The sequence below is a fragment of the Hylaeus anthracinus genome, unplaced genomic scaffold (assembly GCF_026225885.1).
Source record: "Hylaeus anthracinus isolate JK02 unplaced genomic scaffold, UHH_iyHylAnth1.0_haploid 4, whole genome shotgun sequence".
NCBI lineage: Eukaryota > Metazoa > Arthropoda > Insecta > Hymenoptera > Colletidae > Hylaeus > Hylaeus anthracinus.
In genome coordinates, this window is record NW_026535289.1 from 1,976,362 (window position 1) to 1,999,668 (window position 23,307).

The 23,307-nt window shown below is 38.2% G+C and overlaps 1 protein-coding gene across 1 annotated transcript in view; it reads right to left on the minus strand.

Moving 5' to 3' along the window:
* Window positions 1-23,307, minus strand: part of LOC128894818 (titin-like) — a gene marked incomplete at its 5' end in the record, with an annotated part of 62,998 nt that overhangs the window by 9,259 nt on the left and 30,432 nt on the right. Inside the window, 20 exons of the mRNA XM_054156831.1 lie at window positions 1,484-1,638; window positions 1,728-2,027; window positions 2,622-3,067; window positions 3,764-4,033; window positions 5,396-5,537; window positions 5,629-5,919; window positions 6,136-6,290; window positions 7,413-7,791; window positions 8,326-8,595; window positions 8,968-9,404; window positions 9,955-10,087; window positions 10,632-10,920; window positions 11,625-11,940; window positions 12,635-12,998; window positions 13,267-13,419; window positions 13,503-13,616; window positions 13,746-13,793; window positions 14,231-20,366; window positions 20,456-20,481; window positions 20,797-23,107. Of these exons, the coding sequence (XP_054012806.1) occupies window positions 1,484-1,638; window positions 1,728-2,027; window positions 2,622-3,067; window positions 3,764-4,033; window positions 5,396-5,537; window positions 5,629-5,919; window positions 6,136-6,290; window positions 7,413-7,791; window positions 8,326-8,595; window positions 8,968-9,404; window positions 9,955-10,087; window positions 10,632-10,920; window positions 11,625-11,940; window positions 12,635-12,998; window positions 13,267-13,419; window positions 13,503-13,616; window positions 13,746-13,793; window positions 14,231-20,366; window positions 20,456-20,481; window positions 20,797-23,107 (12,735 nt within the window). The remainder of the gene's footprint in view (window positions 1-1,483; window positions 1,639-1,727; window positions 2,028-2,621; window positions 3,068-3,763; window positions 4,034-5,395; window positions 5,538-5,628; window positions 5,920-6,135; window positions 6,291-7,412; window positions 7,792-8,325; window positions 8,596-8,967; window positions 9,405-9,954; window positions 10,088-10,631; window positions 10,921-11,624; window positions 11,941-12,634; window positions 12,999-13,266; window positions 13,420-13,502; window positions 13,617-13,745; window positions 13,794-14,230; window positions 20,367-20,455; window positions 20,482-20,796; window positions 23,108-23,307) is intronic.

Below are 23,307 nucleotides of genomic sequence, written 5' to 3' on the forward strand. Positions count from 1 at the left end.
GATAACAATAGTTATAAACAATACAGAAATTCATAAATTTTTGCATCTGTGATCATTGCGAAAATCTCTCCGGCAGTAAAATGTAAGGGGTTTTATCGATTTCAGGCCAAACATACGTGAAATAGTACGCTTTTTGCGATAAAAAGTGATATAAAGTGGTTAAAAATAAGACAAGGACAAATGTTTTGTTATGGGATCAAATGGCAAATGCTCTTCCAGATGCAAGAAATTTCAATCTGATCGGTCCATCCGTCTCGGAGTAAGAAGCAAGACAAAATTTTTCTGTTTAAAAAAAAAAACGGGTAAAAAATGACAAATCGCAAAAAGTCGTGATAATGGGACCACCGGGGGGGGGGGGGGGGCATGCTCTACAAGATGCAACAGGACTCATTCCGATTGGTCAAGCCATCTCGGCGTAATCGGTGAACATACCTTAAAAAAAAAAATATATATATATATATACATGTCGAATTGAGTAACCTCCTCCTTTTCGAAGTCGGTTAAAAAGGGCGACAATTCTAACCGTTGGCCAACCGATATCACGTCAATAGCCCATCAAAATGCCAACAATAATTGTTACTAGGGTAAGGTCGGGACCGGGACCTCGGAAACAGGTATACACAGAGTAGCGTACTGAGCGGAGACGTTGATTGTCTTTCTCTCGAACCAGGCCCACCAAGAGGAAACGGGACTGGGAATCGAAGGGAATTTTGTTTTCCTTCGATTTTCATCGTTTCGTACTTAGTATTAAGCTCGTCGACTCTACGTAGAGTATGCATCTATGTATGTATACTGTATGTAGAGGGAGATCGAAGGAACTTTGATTCTTTCTATCTTCGGGTCTCTAGTCGCAGCAACCTCCACGTGGTGAGACCTGGTAATCGGTATTATTCGTGACGAACAATTCTTCGTCGCGAGTAATACCGAGCTAATGGCTGCGAACTTGTAATAAGATCTTTAGATATAAAAAGTGTAAAGTGCAAAAGTGCGAAAGTATAAAGTATAAAGTATAAAGTATAAAGTGTAAAGTGTAAAGTGCAAAAATGTAAAGTGCAAAAGTGCAAAAATGTAAAGTGCAAAAGTGCAAAAGTGTAAAGTGTAAACTGCAAAAGTGTAAAGTGAAATTAGATTTAGATTAGCAGGGACAACATCAAGGTACCGTAGCTGGCATTAGTGGTTCGTAGTGGGGATGGTTTGTGTGTAAAATTTGGGCGTATTTTACTGTAGTAACAAAAAAATGTTCCGTTGCAATTGAGTCTTAATGCGTCACAAAGCAACGAAGGGGTTTTCTGAGAAAAAAATGTCTTGTCGCGGAAAATCATTAAGTATGGTACAGCAGGTGGCGGTTCGCGATTAGTTAATTTAGTTAGTTAGATTTTTAATTTCTCCAACTCTTGCGTGTGCGCGAAGTGTGTAAATTTTTTGCATAGAAACATTCGAGACGCAATATTCATTGAAATACTTTAATATACAATTTATTAACCTTCTGCCATGTCTTCTTAGATTCTTCTTTCATCTCGATAATGTATTCCGTAATTGGTGTTCCACCGTCGTTTTCTGGAGGTTGCCATTTGATCGTAAACGATGTCTTCGTCATTCCAGATACTTCCAGTGGTCCTCTCGGTGGTCCCGGTGGTTCTGTAGATTCGTTAATTATGTAACAATAATTTAACAACATACTAAGTACGAAACTACAAGATAAGAGGAATTTTAAGAATGATTAGTACCGAAGGAAGTTCTCATTTTGACTGAATCCGATTCCAAAGGTTCCGATGCTCCAACAGCGTTTCTGGCGATGACCCTGAACTTATATTCGGCATTCTGCTGTAGTTTGTGCACACAGAAGCTTTCTACCTCTTTGTCGATATCGACAACCTTCGTCCAAGTCTTGCCTGGCTCGCATTTCTCGATGGTGTACTTGTCGAGTTCGATTCCGCCGTCGTCGGCTGGTGGTCGCCATTCGATGGTAACGCGGTCTTGTCTGATTTCTTTAAAGATGATCGGCCCTTGCGGTTTGCCTGGTTTGTCTAAACGATTTGAAATAATTGTATGAGTATTCAACATTTAATTTATATTCAGACAATTATTATAGTCTTAATTATAAACTTTATATTATATTATCGTTTCGACCATTTAAAATAAAATATGGTACGTTAAATTTGTAAATTGAGTTAAAGTGAATCTCATATGATAGAACATCTTTTGTTGTGTTTCTTTTTCTCATATAAAATTACGTTATTATATAATGTAAAAGAAACATTGTTTGCCATATTCTTGCTACCATTTTACAAGCATTGCATTAATTTCATTTAATTTCACAATGTATGACATAAATTAAATTGAATTTTGTATCAGAGAATAGACATTTTTTTTATATTTCATTTTATTATATAAAATATTGTTATTATATATTGTAAAAGAAACGTTGCTTGCCATATTCTTGCTACTTCTAAAATAATATACCAAGAAATTCTGAAAAGGATTCTTATTTTTCACTGGTAAATATAAACAAAATGTTTCTATATAGCTCTTACAAGAAAGTCTGTCTAAAAATAAAAATTCCAGTAAAAACGAATACAACCATCATATATATATGAATATAAAAATTGTTCGAAACGCACCTATGACCCTGAGATGTAAGTCAACCGAAGAGCTACCAGCTTGATTGGTCGCTTTAACTGTGTAGGTAGCAGTGTCTTCTCTGACGAGGGAGGAAACAGAAATTGTAGACGTATTTTCTTCAGTACGGATGGTCACTTGTTTCTCGACAATCTTCTTGTTGTTCTTCGTCCACGTTACTTCAGGTTTCGGGAAGCCGCTGGTTTGGATCTCAATCTTCCATTGACCGCTCACTGGTAGCTTCTGGTTTGCCAAGGACTCGTCGAAAGTAATCTTCGGTGCTTCCTGCACCTTCAGCTCGCAGGTTGTTTCTGCTGTTCCTACGTTGTTCTTCGCCTTAACTGTGAATGTTGCCGATGAAGTTTCCGTTGTTTCCGTGATGGTGTATTTCGTCACGCGATTCTCATACGTGATGGTGCTGTCTTCGAACGGTTTGCCGTCCTTCAACCTGGGAAACATTTATTCATTAATTTTTGTATTTATTGTTTACTATTAATTTAACCACCGTATAGGCAGAGGTAGATTTTCTATGAAGTTAATGAAGCTTCAACATCAGATCGTATGTAGAAGGGGTTCTTAAGGGCTCTTTATTTGTTGATATTTTACTATTACTAACATCTATGAACAATGTGTACCTGTTGTTTTTCTAGATGTTACAGATGTAATTTTAATTTCAGTAAAATGGTTGAAATTTATTGCGATTTATTATCTGCTTTTGGTGGTTATTTTGTGTGAGCGAATCATAGATGTATGAAAATATTAATTATGCAGTTTCCAACTTCCTATTTAATTGAAAATGATTTCGTGCTGCTACCCAAATACTAACTAAGCGAAGAAATCTCTTAAAAATATAGAAAATAGGTGACATAAAGTATTATTAAATTTTGACAGCCTAAAGGTTTCCATCAAAACTTTAAATTTCATGTAGTTTGTTACTTGCATATTAGTTTAAAATTACAGTAAATAGTTTGTTTTCATGAATCCTTTTATAATGCAATTTCAATCTCTTCAAAATTAATGTGGGTGAATTAAGAAGCAGACCTGACGAAGTGGACATTTGGTTCAAATCGATTAAGAAGCACTAATCAACAGCATCTTACGTACTGAAAAGTTATGTTTTATCTGTTCAAACAGAGATACATACCAAGTAATTTCAGGTGTCGGTGTTCCACCAATGACACACGAAAGAATAACCGTTTCTGATAGGCCTACGACGACACTCTTCAGAGCTTCCAGAACAACTGGTGGTTCCGCGGCTGACGGTTTCGATATCTTCACGTATGGCGATGTTGGCGATGTTTCGCCTGGGCCTGCTTCGTTCACAGCTGTGACTCGGAAGATGTACTCTTTGTTCGTGGTTAATTTCGTCACTTTGTGTGTTGTCTCCGTTATAGTCTCAGTGACCTTGGTCCAGCTGCAGATAGGAAAGAATCAGTTGTTAATTATTTTATCGAGTAGAATGTTAATCATGGGATTATTATGGACGAGAGAAAATATTTTAGTCACCCAAGGTTACAGGTTGTATGATTTAAGTGAAGAACTCTTATGGGAATGTGTTTCCTTTTACATGGATATTAAGTTTGTTTGAGGTATATTCCAAAGTTGGACGTTGATTAAAAACTACGTTTGTAATGTCCAACCACAAACTAAGTTATTTACTCGCCTGGAACCGCAAGTTAACTACCAGCATGCAATTACTACATCAGAATTATATTTCTGACCAGTACAGCAATAAATAAAACAAATGTTTAAGGGTATCTAATAATGATCATAACAATCTATTAGGTAATTCAAATTCCGTTTTTCAATTTGAATTTTGTTAGAATCGAATCGGACGATTCCACGCCAAGTTACATGGTATAATGAGGATAATACTTAATAATTATATATTTTAAAAAAACAATTGTTTAAGAGTATCTAACAATGACAGTAACTATCTATTAGTAGAAATTCCACCCTTTAATTTGAATTTTGGTAGAATCGAATCGGACGATTCTACGCTGAGCTATGACACTTCAAAGTTTCTTATTTTATTGACAATTTTAAATGACTGACAGGCGCTGTGACTTGCATATACAGGGTGTTCCAAAAATGTTGTAACACCTTGAAAGAGGTGGTTCGGGAGGTGATTTGAAACAACTTTTTCCTTGGCGAAAATGTCGTCCGAGGTTTCGTTAAGGAGATATTAAGCGAAAACCCCAAGCAATGAGAGCCGGTTGAGCGTAGGCTACGCTCCACCAGTATACTCGGGCTCTGTTTGGTCAGTGTTTTCCGTTAATATCTCCTCAACAAAGCCTCGGACAACATTTTCGTTAAGGAAAAAGTTGTTTCAAATCACCTCCCGAACCACCTCTTTCGATGTGTTACATCATTTTTGGGACACCCTGTATATACATATAGCGTCCTTGCAAGGCCGTTTCAATTCCGAGAAATACTAGTAAACATTGTAGTATTTCCTGGAAGGGGAACTCCTCTAAATTCCGTGACATAATAGTAAACATTGTAGTATTTCCTGGTTGGAAGATTCCTCAACGTTCTTTGAAAGAGAAACATGTATATCCATTTTTCCTGACGATCGATTTTGATGAAATTTGGTATACAGAATATAAAAATTCAAAATGGCGGATACAACATAATGATACAACGTGACGCAGGTTGTGGCGCAGGACTTCAAGGGGGTTGATGATTATTGCAGTAGAGGTGATAGTTCTCAAAGGTTATCTAACTTCATCCATTACAAAAAAAAAAAAAAAAATTAAGTAAACAGTGTACTTACGTAGTTTCAGTCTTCTCTTGGTGTTCCAGGATGTATTCGACGATAGGCGAATTGCCATCCGAATCTGGTTTCTTCCAGTGAAGCGTGACACTGTCGTCGGTTGTTTCGAGTGGTTCTGGTGCTCCAGGTGCGCTTGGTACCTCTGCAAGATACACGCAAGGTATTTTTTAACGGTATTCTATGTCCATATTTTAGTTAAAGAAATAAGAAAATATTCTAACTTCGATACTCACGCACTATGACGACGTTGATATCTATACTGGCCTCGCCAACGCGATTCGTCAATTTCAAAGTGTAGTCGCCAACGTCTTCTTCTTGGACTTTCTTGATGGTCAAGGTCGCGGATTCTTCGTCGATGGTCGGCGCAGTTCGCTTGGACTTTGTAACCACGTGGCCATTGACTGTCCATTCGCTGGTTGGTCTTGGTGTTGCACTGAACTTCACGGTGATCTCGACGTCGTCTCCTTTCCTCACTTTGTACTTCTTTGGTGTGTCTGGGTTGATCTTTGGTGGCGTTTCGATCACTGTAAACGTGTATATATGCGACATTAATTATGTATAAACAATTAATATTAACAAATTATTAATTGCATAAATAAATAATAGAAACAGGTTAAAAGTGAATCGTGCAATGGAAACTACCTCTGAATGATATAATTCTTTTGTAGAGAAACTGTATTAATACAAATGCATGTTGCATTTAATTAATTTAGATGTGTTCAGATTGTTTCGAGTTTTACCTTCGACTCTTAATTTCGATGACGTTTTCACGTTTGTCACTGCTGCTGTGTATTCCGCAATGTCTTCCGTCGTGCACTTCTTGACGATCAATTTCTTTACAGTGCCTTCGTCGACGATGGTATATTTCGGTGACTCCTTGATGACCTCCGTTTTCCTATGACATTATTACAATTTAATTTATTTCATGTTGCTACGATGATATATAACGTTTCTTCCTGAATGTTTATCGATAATGTCATCATTAACATTCTATTATCATTTTATCATCGTTAACATTCGTACAATAAACAAACAACGTTTCAGCAATATTGCAACGTCATATTGAAGATCTCATAATAATAATAATATTTTTTATTTATTGTATCACTAAAGGTTTTTCAAAAGAGGCTTTAAGATCTTGTTTTTTAATAACAAAAATTGTGGTGGATACATACGCTTCATATTACAGATTTAATTGGAATTATGTGTACTTTCGCTTAGAATTAAAATAATTCAATGTATTCTATACCATTTATACTTTAATAGAAAATAAACTTTTAGAGCATTTTTTGAAAAACCCTTTAGAACTAAATATTTGTCTATTACTGAAGAGGACCAGCATGATCTAAATCAAAATGATCAACATGTTTAAAATGATATTACTGACTTATAATTGACCCGTTCATTCCACAAATCGATTAACTTCATAAAACAAAAAGTTGAGAAGTACGATCAAAATGGACTCTGAAATAAATTATTTATTATTCAATGGCGAAACAAATTTTAGTCATTCAGAAAAGGTATTATAAATACAGGGTGTCACACTCAGGGTGTCGCAAAATATTCATCGTTGGAAAAACTTTAAGCCATGGAAATGACCTTGAATGACATTTCAAGGTCAACATAATATAGGTCAATGAATTCGCCTTGAGATAAGCTATGTGTCTAGCGTGAAAAAAAAACTACGTTTCCATTTAAAAAAACAAAGGTGACCTTCAAATCTCGGAGGTGCCTCCACATAGAGAAAAACAGTGTACACCATTGAATGTCCCTCTTCAGATAGAGCATGTTTCGTTTAAACATTTTTTTCGAATGATGAATATTTTGCGAGATAATCGTCTGGAAAGATTATAATGAGACACCCTGTATAATAAGTTGATTGTACCAAGTGGTTTGACACTTAAATTTAAGATTTTCCAAAAAGTGGAGTTAATCGATTTGTGAACGGGTCAATTATACATTAAGCAACAATTCCAATTATTGAGTTTCTTCTAATTTATTAGTAAGTTCATCTTACTTGAGCCACGTGACTGGAACGTCCTGAGATAATTCAATGACGAAAACGGCATCGGCGTTCAAAGGCACCAGAGTCACATCTGGTAATTTGGTAATGAAGTCCACTCCAGGTTCCTCAACAGTCAGTTTAGCTGACGAGCGCTGTTGGCCAACCTCGCAAGAATAAACGCCCGCGTCTTCCGGTTCCGTGTCGTAGATCTTCAGTCTCTGCCTCTTGCCATCGATCGACAGTTGAACGTGTTCGGAGAACTGTAATTCTTGACCGTCCTTGAACCATCGTATCAATGCGTCTCCTTTTGTTAATTCGATCTCGAAAGTTGCCCTCTCGCCTCTTGCTATCGTCACATCTTGCATCTTGGTGATAATTTCTGGTGGCAATTCTGTAAATATTTGGAAAGTAATTCATTAGTATTATTTAGCAAAAGACTCACGATATTATAATATTAAATTAAAATATTAATCTACTATATGTAAAATGTACTCTTGTTCATTTTTTAGACTTCTACATGTTCTAGATTTTCTATCAACTACTTTTTACTACAGTGCATTTCACTGACAACAGATCATATGATGTTTACAGTGTATCTGAAACTTGCCATTGTCCCGAAAACGAAATCATGTAAATTGGGATCGTTTAAAACTTTTAAACGTGTAGGCCAACCATATCAGACAAAGTTTTGCCAAACATTGCATAAAATACTGTAAACTTGCTGTTTTAATATGTTGTTAGGGATCAGTCAGATAGTATAAATCTAGATGTGGAACCCTCAGAAACGTAAGTCTAGTGATATTTTAAATGGTTTCGATTACTTTGAAGGAATTAGCTTCCTATTTCACGATTTGAATTCATAGGCATAGAAGACTTGCTGTACTAGGTTCATGATTAATTATGAGATTGATAAATCAATGCTTACCTATAACAGTGACTTCCGCAGAGCATTCTTGATCCGGAAGGGTACAAGTGTATTCTCCCTCGTCGTGAACGGATGTGCCCCTGATGAGCAACTTCCTGACAGTGCCATCTTTCACAAATTCTACTTTTTCTTTTCCTGGTCCCAAAGGTTCGCCGTCCTTGAACCATTTAACGTCAGCCGTCTGCGATGTGATTTCAACCTCCAAAATGGCGACCTCGCGTTCCTTCACCTCACAGTCTTGCAATTTCTTCACGAACTCAGGTTTCGTGGCTGTAAAAGTGAATCGAGTGTTAAATTACATGACTCAATGATTCAATCGCTTTCAGTGAATAAATATAAATAGCAAATAATGATAATAATTTGTATGTCTCAAAAGAAATCTTGCACATTTACAATTTGTATCTAGAAAATGTGAAGCAGGTTTAGATATCCTGACTTACGTATTGAAATATTTCCAAATATTTAATAAAATGTAAAAATAAAGAATATTAAAATAATTTTAAATATTATTACACGAAACTGTGATCTAAATAAAAATAAAAGAATATTTTCTTACTTTTGTTTACATACGCGTAGGGACACATGTATTAAGGAATTCATTCTTAAGTTTAACAATTTATTTAATTATTAATCAACACATACCTTTCACCGTGACTTTGCTGGCCGTTGATTGATTTTTCACAGTGCATTCGTAGAGTCCCTCGTCCGTTGGACTCGACTTTTTGATCACCAGCTTATGGACGTGTCCTTCCTGAATGATCTCGCGGTGATCCATTCCACTGACCTCCTTATGATTATGCCACCATTTCGTGGAGACGGTGTGAGACGTTTCGCAAGTCAACTCCAGAGTTTTGTACTCGTCAATGACGACTTCTTTTTCCAGCAGCTTCGTGAATGTTACTTTGTCGACGTCCACCGTGACTCTTGCGCCGTGAGACGCTTTTCCAACAGGATTGCTGGCGACGCATTTGTAATCGCCAGCGTCCACTTCTGAATCCGCGTTTCGAATTTCAAGGGTGATGTTCTCACCGTCATACGTTTCTGTGATGTTCGGGGATTTCTCCAAGGGTTTGTTGTTCCTGTTGAACAAAATAAATCAAAAGAAGTAATTAAATTAAATTAATGAAAAGAATTAGTTCAATCTTTGATTTTTAGTTCAGATGAGGACAACGTTTTGTGACATTAGTGATATCAAATTAATTTTACATAACTGAATAGAAAAAGTTAAAACTCTAGTGTTTCGTTTTTAAAAAATTAGAAATTGTTTTTAGATGAGTTTCCTAATTGTACTTCATATTTATATCCATCGTTTTAGTAAACAATGTATAATGAAGTTCATAATTTTTCCAATCGATATAAAACAACAATAAACAATTAATAGATATCATTTATCAAGATCAATTGTATGTTTTATTTATTTCGAACAAAATATTTCGTACTTAAAAAGATTAATAAATCGAAGAGTACTTATTAATAAGAATTTCGATACCAATTATTATTTGCCGTGACAAGTAGATATGTAAATTCAATAAATAATGTCCATAAGCTTATGCCGTACAGAATAAATTTCCCAAAGTTAAAGTCATATTTCGTTACATTGAGAAGATGTCATTCAATAAATAACTATACCTTAGCCACGTGACTTCTGGTACAGGATTTCCAGTAACCTTCGCCACCAGCTTGAAGGTGCCTTTCTCTGGAACGGTAAGTTCTTGGAACCGTTCCGTGAAGAGTGGTGGTTCTGGAGCACCGCTTGGTATTTCTATAAAATGTATATGTATGTATATCGATACATTCTTTAAATTATCAACGATATCGATTCTTCATGCACGTGATACAAATAATAAAATAGCGCAAGCAAAAGCAGAAGCATATCCTACCCTTGGTAACACTGAAGTGTTCGTACGTGTGATGCTCGATGTTAATGCTCAGCGAAGACTTCACGTTTACTGAAAAAATATATCAGCGAAGCGTTTTACGGCGTCAATATAAGCGTGATGTAACGTTTTTCGATGGGCTTGAGTGTAAGGAAAATAATTATTAATTAATAATCAAAATTATAAGCAGTTATGAAAATAAATTTTAAACATTTTTATAAGATATATTGAATTGCTTTTCATATTTTTATTAAAAATGCCAAAAAATTCTCAATTTTCAGTCCAAACTGCAAGAGTGTACCCTTAAATGGTTAAAGCATAATGTTAGAGTAAATTTCTTTATTTCTAAATTAATTCCTCTCAATGTAAGGTGAAAACGCATAGTAAGCATTAACAATTTTTGCCAACAATGCTGAATAGAAGTCTTACTTTCAACTGTTAAGGTGGCTTTAGTCTCTGCGGTGCCCAGATCGTTGGTTGCCACCACAGAATAGTCTCCAGTGTCCGACACTTGAGGTTGAATTAGTGTCAGTGTGTTCACGTGGCCATCTTGTTTCGGCGTTAAGCCCTTTAACGGTTTTCCGTTTTTGTACCAGGTAACCTTAGGCGATGGGTTTCCGACGATTTGAGTAGACAACACAACGGTTTCTCCTTCTCTCACCACGTATGATTGTAGGGGTTCTAGAATTTCCGGTGGCTCGTGTTTACCAGTCTTCACCTGTAGGCAATATATACATGCCATTCAATGTTATACTTAGAAACATATTTCTATTTGCAAATGGTAGTCACTTGAATTATTAGGTTCAGAGATGAAGAAATCATTGATATGGATAATTGAGTCTCTAAAAATTTTCTTTTTGGAGAATGCACTATCAAAACTTAAAATCACTTGTTAGTGTGGAATGAATTTGCCCAATAGGTTTTTTTATTTCATTCATCTTTGGATCTACACTTCTTTAGAAATGAATTCATGATTCAGGATCTCTAACTAGCGATCCATATGAATAAATAAAAATGAGTTAAAAGTTAATTAGAAAAATTTGTAAAATTTTCTATTAACGATAAAGAGTAGTTATCACAGTAATTCTCTTTGTCCATCTTCGTTCTATGAATATCTATTAAATATATCAACAATTAAAAGTTGTCTTCGTTGAAATAGAAAAACTTTTCATGAATGACAAAATAATTTAACTTTTAGTTCAAAGATAAAATTTATGTTAACTATTCGGTTAATAATTATGTCACCATCTACTAGACATAAACTATTCTGTTTATAATCTTAACAAAATTTACTCTACATAAAATGTTCTGTTTTCAATTTAAGCAAAATTGACAATAGTGAAACTGTTCTCTATCTCTGATTCATTCTTTTTCTTTCTAAATGTTACTTTAATTGAATCATTATTTTCAAGATGTACGAACCTTCATAGGAATTTCGATGGTAGCTTCACCTTCCCTGTTCCTAGCAACGATGGTGTACTTTCCTTCCTGCTTCTTTTGAACCTTGGTGATCTTGATCACGCTGCAGTACATATGCATGTCGCTTTCGGTGGCGACCAGGATGTTCTCTTTGGTCGTGATTTTCGTGTCCTTGTAGTACCACGTTATGTCTGGTTCTGGCACTGCTACCAGGCGACATTCTAGTATCACGTCGTCGCTCTCGTTCACGTACTTCGCTTTTGGTTTGCGAGAGAATGTCGGTGGTATTCCCTCCAAGATGTCGGCAAGGGATGATTCTCTGCACGTGTTTAAATAAATTGCATATGTAAGTTAATTAACAAAAATCGGCATGGAAATGAGCATACTTCGAAGCAGGAAGTATATAAAGTTGAAATAAAATTGTGTCTTGAAATTATGTTGAGATTGTTTAATCAGAAGTACATCAAATCTCTAACTTTGTTTATTTTTAAAAGTGGAGATATGTCTATACTCGTTCAGGATGAATTTAGTTTACAGAGTAATGCTTATCAAGTATTTTTCTTTGACATCATAAGAGTGACTTCACAGGGTGGAATGCATCTCAAAATTTTATGCCATTTAGTGCTACAATATTGTTGAATATTATTATTATAATAATGTTACTTAAGACCCTTTCCAGAAGGAAATACACATTGTGACTGTAGTAATAATTTTTAATATAAGTTCATTAATTCATCCACGACCGCTGACGTGAATTCACGTCACTTCAAATTCTATTCCTGGCTATGAAAAAATGATGAAAATCTTTTTATATTAGACACTACATATTTACAACACTGATATTTCAAAAAATATTTTTTAATTTTTATTTTCGCCCTAACGATACTTTGGCGATGTCCAGTTTCTAAATTGTATTATTTACGTTGGTACTCGGTATTGCAATAGAAACGTAAATAAAATATTTTCCAGTCGGGAATGTGTTAATAAATCAATTTTGTGGAAAGAAAACATACCTAGAGAGACTCTTCCTCGATGGACCAGTTACGTCTGATCCATGATCGGAAAGAGGTGCTTCCACGACCAACTCCGTGGTACTGGACGCGAATCCAGCTGCGTTTTTGGCAACGCAGGTGAAGGTGCCAGCATCTTCAGGGAAGACTTCCCTGATGATCAGAGTCGCCACATTATCGTCGTCGTAATACATTTGGAAGTCAGGGGACGGCTTGATGATTGCTGTTTGTCGGAACCAGGTGATTTGTGGTCTTGGTAAACCTTCCACTTGACATTCGAACTGGATCGTGTAACCATCTGGCGTGTGAATTGGCTGCAATTTCTCAACGAATCTCGGTGCTGATGATGTTTCACCGGGCGTGGGTCCTGAAACATCGTAGACTCGTTAATTGCCGATTTGTAATATATATATATAGCAATGTTTTAGCAATTATTTGTAGCATTACTAGTTTCACTATATTTTTAAAATAATAGTAACATTTAGGTTGACCCTAAAATAACTACTTTAGATAATACTACTGTACATGAAGTCGCAGTACAGAAAAGAAATATGAAAGCGACAAAATCAGCTATTCATTGGAGTATATTTTTTTTCCATAAGCTGTGTTAAAATCTGATTGACTGGAGGACTTACTTTCAAACACTGGTAATTTGTCGATCTTCTCGTGCAATTTTCGCTGAAGATAAAGAGTATAGTGTACTTCGTTGAGAAGATATTGCGCTGGAACCCAACCCTTCTCGTCCGTCAAATGCTTCTTCACGAACCACCAGTCCTGATTGGTGTGATCTACAAAAATATTATGTATTTAATACCTTTCTTGAATAAACATTATAATGTATGGCTTTTCTGCCAGGAAAGCATAAATCTACCGATGACGTAAACTCTTTCCCCTTCGACAAGATTGATGGCTTCGTCAGTTTCTGCCACGTACGAGCAGATCGAGAACATAGTGTCGCCATCGCGAACAACGTACTCGATCTCTTCTGAAAAATGTCACATATTATACAATTAATACAACAGCACAGTCGATCATCGAAGACATGAAATATTCCAAGTAAATAAAAGCAGAAATTCACGATTCTTCTGATATAGTTATTTAAAAATAAACTAACCTTCTTCTGAAATGTCCTCTTCTCTGGTGATACTAAGCGTGGCCTCTTCTGCAATATTTTACATAATGACATAAGAAGGATCCAATAATCGAAGAATTATGAATCTATATTCGTTAACACGATTAACTGTGCATTTAATATGAGCATAAAATTTAAGCGATAATTGTTTAGGTTATTGATACTCAGGAATACCGAGTAAATATTGCTGTCAGAATTAGTATCGCGATAAATCCTTTATCAAACGTTTTGTTGTCATTTCATTGAAGTACGTTATATGGAGTACCGATATGCTTTTCATTCGCAGTGGATTAAGAAGCAAGGAAGTAGGTGTGGTGTATCTTTTGGATGTATAAGGATATTAAGGGCGAGCATACTCACTAAAGCTCGATAAGTCTGACGAACGTTAATTTCTACTTTAGCTGAAAGCATGTTACATCAGATTAAATGTTATCTGCGAAGACGGTAATCGGAAAATTCTGTCGAACCTTCGTCGTACGTGGACACGCGTCTCTTGCTCTTCAACTTTAACTCCAAGGACTCGTCGGTTTCTTCGATCGAGTATTTTCTTTCGCGTTTCAATTTCAGTTTGACATCATCTTCTTCGAAGTCCTCGACCTTGTACGGCCTTGTTACCTTCTTCTTCTTTCTCCTCAACGGCAGATTCATCTCATCCGTTTCCAATTCCTCTATGCTGTAATCATCCCTGCCTTCGTCGTCCGATTCGTCAATGATTTCTTCTATAATCGGACCTGAATCGTCTTCAACTTCTTGCAGAATTCTGATGGTTTCTTCGCCAGCTTCTTCAGAGTACGTCATCGGACGTTTCTTTGACTTGAGACGAACTTTTCCAGACATAGAGATATCTTCTTCCTCGTACGTGTTCAAAGAAATCTTGAATTCCTGTTCCACATCTTCCTTGGTCTTCGTGCTGCGAGGCCTGAACGTCACATTCTCTGCTTCCGTTACCTCCTTGATGTCTGGTCTAGGTTTCTTCTTCGGTCGCAACTTTCGAAGGGTAACATCTTCATAAATTTCTTCGATTGGTTTAGGAGGTAGCTTCGGTGGTTTTCGTTTGAACGTGAATTCGTGTACTTCCTCTTCTTCAGGTTCAACTTCTTCGACTCTTCGTATCGTCAGTTCTTCAGCTGTCTCCTCTTCAACCTTTCGCACTGGTTTTTTCTTCTTTATTTGCACGTCGGTTGACACTTCTTCTTCCTCTGCAGGTTTCTCAGGAGCACGAGTTTTCTTTAGGGTCACCGCGGTTTCTTCAACTTCCTCGGTGACAAGCGGTTTCTTCTCTGGCTTCTTCTTCTTTTTGATGGTAAATTCTTCGGGTGATTCCTCGACTTCGGTGGGCACCACTTTCTTAATAGTTATCTCGGCAGCTTCTTCTTCGACAACGGGTTTCTTCTTTGGTTTCTTTTTCAGAGTCACCTCAGCTTCTTCAGGTTTTTTCTCTTCTTCAACCGGTTTGGGTTTCGTGAGAGTCACTTCAGCAGTCACGTCCTCTTCTTCTTTTGGAATTGACTTCTTTTTAGGTTTCGGTTTGAGAGTAACTTCCACTGGAGCTTCCTCTTCTGGCTTCTCTTCTACAACAACCTTTTTGATCGTAATTTCATCAGCAGCCTCTTCTACTACTGGCTTCTTCTTCTTTGGTTTCTTTATTTCGATCTGTTCAGTTACTTCTTCTGGAGATTTCTCCTTCTCCTTTTCTTCTGGTTTTTTCAGTGTAACTTCTTCTGTTACCTCTTCTGGAACAGGTTTCTCCTTTGGCTTCCTCTTCTTCAAAGTTATTTCCGCTGGAGCCTCTTCCTCTGGTTTTTCTTCGACAACAACCTTTTTGATGGTAACCTCATCAGCAGCTTCTTCCACCACTGGCTTCTTCTTCTTCGGTTTCTTTATCTCGATCTGTTCTGTTACTTCTTCTGGAGATTTCTCCTTTTCCTTTTCTGGTTTCTTCAGTGTAATTTCCTCAGTTACTTCCTCTGGTACAGGTTTTTCCTTTGGCTTCTTTTTCTTCAAAGTCACTTCAGCTGGAGCTTCCTCTTCTGGCTTTTCTTCTACAACCACCTTCTTGATGATAACCTCATCGGCAGCTTCTTCTACTACTGGCTTCTTCTTCTTCGGTTTCTTTATTTCGATCTGTTCAGTTACTTCTTCTGGAGATTTCTCCTTCTCCTTTTCTTCTGGTTTTTTCAGTGTAACTTCTTCTGTTACCTCTTCTGGAACAGGTTTCTCCTTTGGCTTCCTCTTCTTCAAAGTTATTTCCGCTGGAGCCTCTTCCTCTGGCTTTTCTTCGACAACAACCTTTTTGATGGTAACCTCATCAGCAGCTTCTTCCACCACTGGCTTCTTCTTCTTCGGTTTCTTTAGTTCAACTTGTTCACTTACTTCTTCCGGCACTGTAATCTTTTCTTCTGGTTCTGGTTTCTTCAGTGTAATCTCTTCAGTTACTTCTTCCGGAACAGGCTTCTCCTTAGGTTTCTTCTTTTTCAAGGTTACTTCCGCTGGAGCCTCTTCTTCTGGCTTCTCTTCTACCACTACCTTTTTAATCGTGATTTCTTCAGCTGCTTCTTCCACCACTGGCTTCTTCTTCTTTGGTTTCTTTATTTCTTCAGTTACTTCCTCTGGTTTTTCTTCTGGTTTCTTCAGTGTAACTTCTTCCGTTACTTCCTCAGGAACAGATGTCTTTTTCGGTTTCTTCTTTAGTACAACTTCTTCTTTCACTTCCTCCACTTCCTTCTCTTCGGTGACAACCTTCTTCAATGTAATTTCTTCAGCTGCTTCCTCCTCTTTCATAGGCTTTTTCTTTGGTTTCTTTACGACTGCTTCTTCTACGACTTCGGTTGGTTTCTTTGGTTTCTTCTTCAATGTGACCTCCGTTACCGTTTCCTCCTCTTCCACCACTTTTTCTTCTACTACAGGCTTCTTGATAGTAACTTCAGCTGGAGCTTCTTCGGCCAGTTTTTCTGGCTCTTTCTTCAACGTAATTTCTTCGGTGATTTCTGGAACTTCCTCTGGCTCTTTGACTTCAGGCTTCTTAAGTGTGACTTCTTCTTCCTTGGGAGCTTTCTCCTTAGGTTTTTTCGGCTTCGTCTTACGTTTCACGGTGACATCTTCAGGTTCTTCTTTTGGAGCTTTCGGTTCCTCTTTCTCTTCCTTCGCTGGTAACTTCTTTTCACCTTCATCTTCAGGCTTGTCTTTCTTCCAGGGCTTCAATGTAATCTGCTCTGGCTCTTCCTCCGGCTTCTCTTTCGTTGGTATTCTGAATTTGACTTCAGGTTCCTCCTCAGGTTCTGGTGGTTTTGGTATACCCTTTACCAACGGAACCTGCTCAATTTCTTGATCAGGTTTCTTCTTCTTCTCTGGCTCGTATGGTTTCGGAACCGGCTCAGGTTCTGGCTTTTCTGGTTTCTCATATTCTTCAGGCTCATATTTCTCCAGCTCTGGCCTCTCAAAATCTAACGGTTTAAATTCATCATGTTCTAACTTCATTTTCGGCTTCTTTTTCTTCTCTGGCTTAACTTCTTCCTCAGGCTCTGGTTTCTTGGGTTTCTTAAGAGGTTCTGGAACTTCCTCCGGTTTAGTTTCAGGTATTTTCTTCAGCTTTACTTTCTCAGGCTCAGGTTTCTCTTCTTCCGGTACTTTACCCTTTCCAACCACTAATTTCTGTGGTTCTTCCGGTTCTTCCGGTGCCTTCTTCGGTTTACGTTCATACGGGATTGGTTCTTCAACTTTCTCCAATGGAACTTTCTTCAATTCCTCGAATTCCAGATCCAATTTCTCCAACTGTGTGATCTCTTTCTCAGAAAGTTTAACCTTCTTCACCTTCCTCTTCAGGATTTTCAGAGCTTCCTCTGTATTTCTAGAAAGAATACCTGCTTGAACTGGATTCTCTTCCAGGTAACTTATTTTCGGAACCTGTAATGCTGGCGGATAATCACTGACGAACTTGAGTCTACTGCGCAGCATAAAAGCAGGCAATTTCACCTGTTCGATTTCTTTCTTCTTCGGGGTTGTCACTTTTTTCAGTTTAATCGAAGCGAACTGAACGGTTTCCGTGGGCTCAGCATACTTCAGTTTCGTTGGTTTGAACTCTTTCCTCTCGATCTTCTGTGGAACTAATTTTTGTAGAGATTCGGGCAAAGGTTTCTTCTCTTTCTTCTTTTTCGACGGTTCCCATTGTATCTTCTCAGGCATGGGCTCTAGTACAGGTCGTTCATACTCAGGCTCTACCCATTCCTCGTATTCTTCCTTCTTAGCTGGTTTCTTCTTTTTCTTCTTTACAGTCTTTGGCTTTTCAGGTATTGCTTCGGCAGGTTTTTCTTCCGGCACTTCTTCTTCCTTTTCTTCAGGAGCCTTTTGTACGGGTACTTCTGTTACTTGTATTTCGTCTTCTTTCTCTTCGACTGGCACTGCTTTGCGTTCTTCGGGTTTCTTGGCTGGCAATTCTTCCGGTGCGCTTTCTGGAACGACTTCGGTAGTTTCCACTACGTCTTTTGGAACGACTTCCTTTTTAGCCTTCACCTTCTTTGGTTTTTCTTCAACTATTTCTTTTATTTTTTCTTCAGGTTGTTCCTCTTCTGCCACAGTAGGTTTCTTCTCTGAGGGTACTTTCTTCTTCTTTGGTTTTTCTTCCTTAGGTTTCTCTTCCTTTGGTTTCTCTTTGGGAGCTTCTGAAACTTCTTCTTTAGGTGTTTCTTTCACTTTAGGTTTTTCAACGAGAACTTCCTTTTCTTTCGGCTTTTCCTCGATTACTTCACCATTCGTTACAACTGGTTCCTTCTTTTTCTTTTCCTTCGGTACTTTCTTTACAGAAACCTCCGTAACCTTTGCCTCCTCCTGTACCTTCTCTTCTTCCGTGGGAACGACTTTTTCTTCCTTCGGTTTCTTGTCTTCAGATATTTCTTCCGTAGTAACTTCAGTAACCACTTCGGTTGTTTGTATTTCTTCCTTTGGAAGAATAGCCGTCTTTGCTTTCCTCTTCTTCGGTTCTTCAGGTGTTATTTCCTCCACAACTTCTTCCACAACTTCTTCCTCTTGTTCCTTTTCAGTTTCAGTTGGTTTGAGCTTTTTCTTCGGAGCCTTCTTCACGGTAACCTTCTTCTCTTCCACTTTAGGTGTGTCTACTATCTCTTCGATCACTACGGCTTTGTCTTCTTCCGGTTTCTCAACTTCTAACGTTTCTTCTGCAGTCGTAGTGACCACTTCAGTCGTAACGATACCCTCTTTCGGAGTAACTTCTTTCTTCGCTTTAGTTTTCTTCGGCTTCTCTGGAACAAGCTCTTGAACTTCTTCAACTGGTTGTTCTTCCGTTTCTGCCACAGCTTCCTTTGGCGCTTCCTTTACTGTTACTTTCTTCGTGACTACTTTGTCCTCTGTTTCCTTAATTTCGGTTGCCTTCTTCTTCTTGGGTTTCTTCTCAGGAATTTCTTCTGTGATCACATCGGTAATCACTTCAGTAACTTCAACGCTCTCTTTTTCAGTAACGATTGGCTTCGGTTCTTCTTCTTTTGGAACTTCAGGTTTTATCTCTTCCACGATTTCTTCAGTTTCCGTTGTTTCAACGGCGGTAACAGTCTTCTTTTTCTTGGGTGCTTTCTTAACTACCACTTCCGTTATTTTAGCTTTTTCTTCTTCTTCTATTTTCGATGGAATCGCTTCTTCCGGTTTTGCTTTTTCTTCCAGCAACTTTTCGACAGGTGATTCTGTAATAATTTCCGTGATCTCTACTCCTTCTTTAGGAATTACGTCTTTCTTAGCCTTTTCTTTGATAGGCTTTTCAATTACAATCTCTTCGACTTCCTCTTCAGGTGCTTCACCTTCCTTTATTGTCGCTTTCTTCTTTCTGATAATCTTTTTCGTAGGCGTCTCGATTATTTCTACAATTTCCTGTTCTTGCATAGTCTTCGCTTCCTCTACAGTTTTCTGCACTACTTCTTCGACCACCTTGTCTTTCTTTTCCTTGGGTTTCTTCCGAATGATTTTCTTCGTCGGAGTTTCAATCGTTTCGATTATTTCTTCCTCCTCGACAACCTCTTCCGGTTTCTTAGGTGCTTTCTTTAGATGGACTTCCGTTATTTTCACCGTCTCCTTTTCTTCTTCCACGGCAGGCTTCGCCTTTCCTTTCTGTGGCTTTTCGATGACAATCTCTTCAACGACTTCTTCAGGAGCACCACCATCCTTCGTTATCGCCCTCTTCTTCTTCACGATTTTCTTAGTGGGAGTTTCGATCACCTCGACTATTTGTTGTTCCTCCATTTCGATGGTTTCTTCTCTCGGCTTCACGATTATTTCTTCGACTATGACTTCTTCCTCTTCGTCCTTCTTCATAGGGCGCCTCTTTTTCCTGACGATTTTCTGCGTGGGTGTTTCAATAGTTTCGAAAATTTCCTCCTCTTCCTTGATCACAACCTCCTTCTTCTTCTTCGGTGCTTTCCTCACATCGAGTTCGGTTATCGTCACCGTCTCTTCTTCCTCCACGACCGGTTTGGCCTTTTGTTTCTCGGGTTCTTCTATTACTATTTCTTCTACGATTTCTTCCGTTACCTCATCCTTAGTAGTAGTCGGCTTCTTCTTTTGCGCGGGCTTCTTGACTTCCTTAACTTCCTCGATGACTTTCTGTCGTTCACATAAATTAGATCAATTAAATACATGATCGATTGTACAATTGTAAAAATAACAATACAGTAAATTGTACTTAATCTCACCTGTAGAGTCGTCTTCTCCGTGATATCTGCAATAAGAACAAAATGCTTTAAATCCGAACATAAGCCAGTGATTTCGAATCGATACTAAGCTCTCCTTGACAAGTCACAAACCATTTACGAATAAATGATGTATATATAAAGCGAATAAATTGGGTAGTCAATATGCATTGATAACTGTATTATATACGGTATGATATAAAGTATATTTGTCAATCATGTCTTTGTTTCCTGTTCTTGTAATATCGTATATGCATAGCGAATAAAGACATGTAAGGACTCATGTACGTTGTAACGTCTAATTGTACGTAATGGTGATAGTAATACGTAAGAAATGGGCTTACCTTCTGGTACTTTCTCATCAGCTTTGGGTTTTATCGGTCTTTTGTGTTTAGGTTTTTCGTGTATTTCTGGTGTAGTGTCTTCGTGGGGTTCTATTGTTGCTGTTAATGGTGCTTTACCTTCCTCTTCAACGATCACCTCTTCGGTGATCCGTTCTTTACCTTCTCGTTTCCTCGTGACGCGCTTTTTGCGCACCGTTTTCTTTGTTCCTTCTTCGGTAACTATCTCGCTCGTCACGATTTCTTCTTTGATTTCTTCTACAGGCGCGGATTTCTCGACAGTTTCGATTGCCATAGCTTCAGGTTTCTCCTCGTCAAATTCTTCGACTGTGACGACAGGCTCAACGCCTTCTTCTTCTATCGTTGTCTCTTCAACGACTTTGGGTTTCTTGTCGCCACGTTTAGTCGTGGTCTTCTTCTTTTTAATTTTTCGCTCTTTCTTTTCTGGCGTCTCTTCGGTATGTACAGTAGTGATAACTTCAACAGTTTCGACAATGTCGTCGTCTTTTGGAACGAACTTTATGTAATCTTCGGGTACCTTCTCTTCCTCTTTTGGTTCATCCTGTTTTTTCCATGGTTTCAGTTTTATTTTTTCAGATTCCTCGGTTGGTGCTTCGCGTTCAGGAATTCTCCTCTTAATGTCTTCTTCTGGTTCCGGTTCTTGTGGCTTCGGAACGCCAGGTACAATGGGAACAGCTTCAGTTTCTTGAACTGGTGTCTTACGTTCCTTCTTCGGCTTCTTACTTGGAACCTTTTTGGGAGTTGGCTTGTCTGGTTCAGGATATTCTGGCTTCTCTCTTTCTTCCATCTCGATTTCAGTGGGTTCTATGTCGTAAGGTTCAAATGGTTTCAACTCTGGGTACTCGTCCTTGTCTTTCTTCTTTTTAGGTTTGTCAACTTCATCTTTCTCTTTGGGGGCAGGAGTTGGTTCTTCTATAACACTTGGAACCTTCTCTGGTATCTTCTTTAAACGAACAGTCTCTTCATCTTCTTTTTCCGTAGGTCGAGGTTTTCCTTTACCAATTACTAATTTCTTCGGTTTGTCCGCCTCAATTTCCTCTGGTTTTGGTTTACGTTCATACGGAACTGTTTCTTCGACTTTTTCTAATGGGACCTTCTTTAATTCTTCAAACTCCAGGTCCAGTTTTTCTAATTCTGTCATCTCCTTCTCAGGAAGCTTTACTCTCTTGCATTTTACCTTCTTGATCTTCATCGCTTCTTCCATTGTTCGAGATACTATACCGCTCTGGACATAAATTGGTTCTAACTCAGTTATGACTGGATACAGCATTGAAGGTGGCCATTCGTGGTCAGTTATACGGCTACGTAACAAAATCTTTGGAAATTTGCTTTCGTCTTTATCAATCTTCTTTGGAGTAACACGAGGTTTCTTTAACTTTATTTGGGCGAACAAAGGAGTAGCAGGTTCTTCGATTTTGGGTTTTGTTGGTTTCTGTTCCTTGATACTAATTCTCATTAACTTAGGTTTCAGATCTTCCGCCACTTTCTCTTCAGGCTTTTTCTTTTTCTTTTTGACTTTCTTTTCTGGCTTTTCATCTGTAATTGGTTCTTCTAGCTTCTCTAACGGTAATTCCTTCTTTAATTCTTCGAATTCTTTATCGAGTTGCTCCAATTTAGCAATTTCCTTCTGCAAACGTTTCACCTTCTTCTTCTTCAATTTGGGCAAGGTTGCAGCTTCCTCAACGTTACGGGACAGAATACCATTTTGAACTTCGTTTGGTTCTAGTTCAGTGACCTTCAAGTGCTTTGCAGCAGGTGGCCAGAGTATGGAAGTAATGCGACTTCTTAGCAAAATACGTGGGAATTTCTCCTTCTTCTTCTCCTCTGGACGCTTGGCCACAGGAGTCTTTCGCAATTTAATTTGAGCAAATTGTGGTTTGTCGAAAGAAACTTCTTGTACATCGAGCTTTGTGGCTTCAAATTTACTAACTTTAATGCGCTGTAGCTTAACAAGTTTTTTAGGTTCACCTGATGGAGCTTCAGGAGCTTTAGGTTCTTCCAGTTCGGCCACAACTTCAGACACTACCTCCCGAACGGCTTTCTGTTTAATTTTCTTCTTAACAGTCCTCTTCGGTTTACCTTCTTCCGTTACCTCTTCAGTGATTGTTACTTCGTCTGGCACCTCTTCTACTTCAGTAGGTTTAACATATTCTGGCGCCGGAAAAGGTCTAACTGTCTCTTCGACTACTTCCTCTACAGGGCCCTCAGTAACAGTTGTCACGGGTCTCTTGCCTTGCTCTTCGACAGTAACTTCTTCAGTTACTTGCTGTTCTTTTCCTTTACGTTTAATGACCTTCTTCTTGGTGACCTTCTTTGGTTTGCCTTCTTTCGTGACTTCTTCAGTAACAGTAACTTGCTCTCGTACTTCTTCTACTTCTGATGGTTTCACGTACTCTGGGGCAGGCAGTGCCTTAATGATCTCTTCAAGAACTTCCTCTACAGGACCCTCAGTAACAGTTGTCACCGGTCGCTTGCCTTGCTCTTCGACAGTAA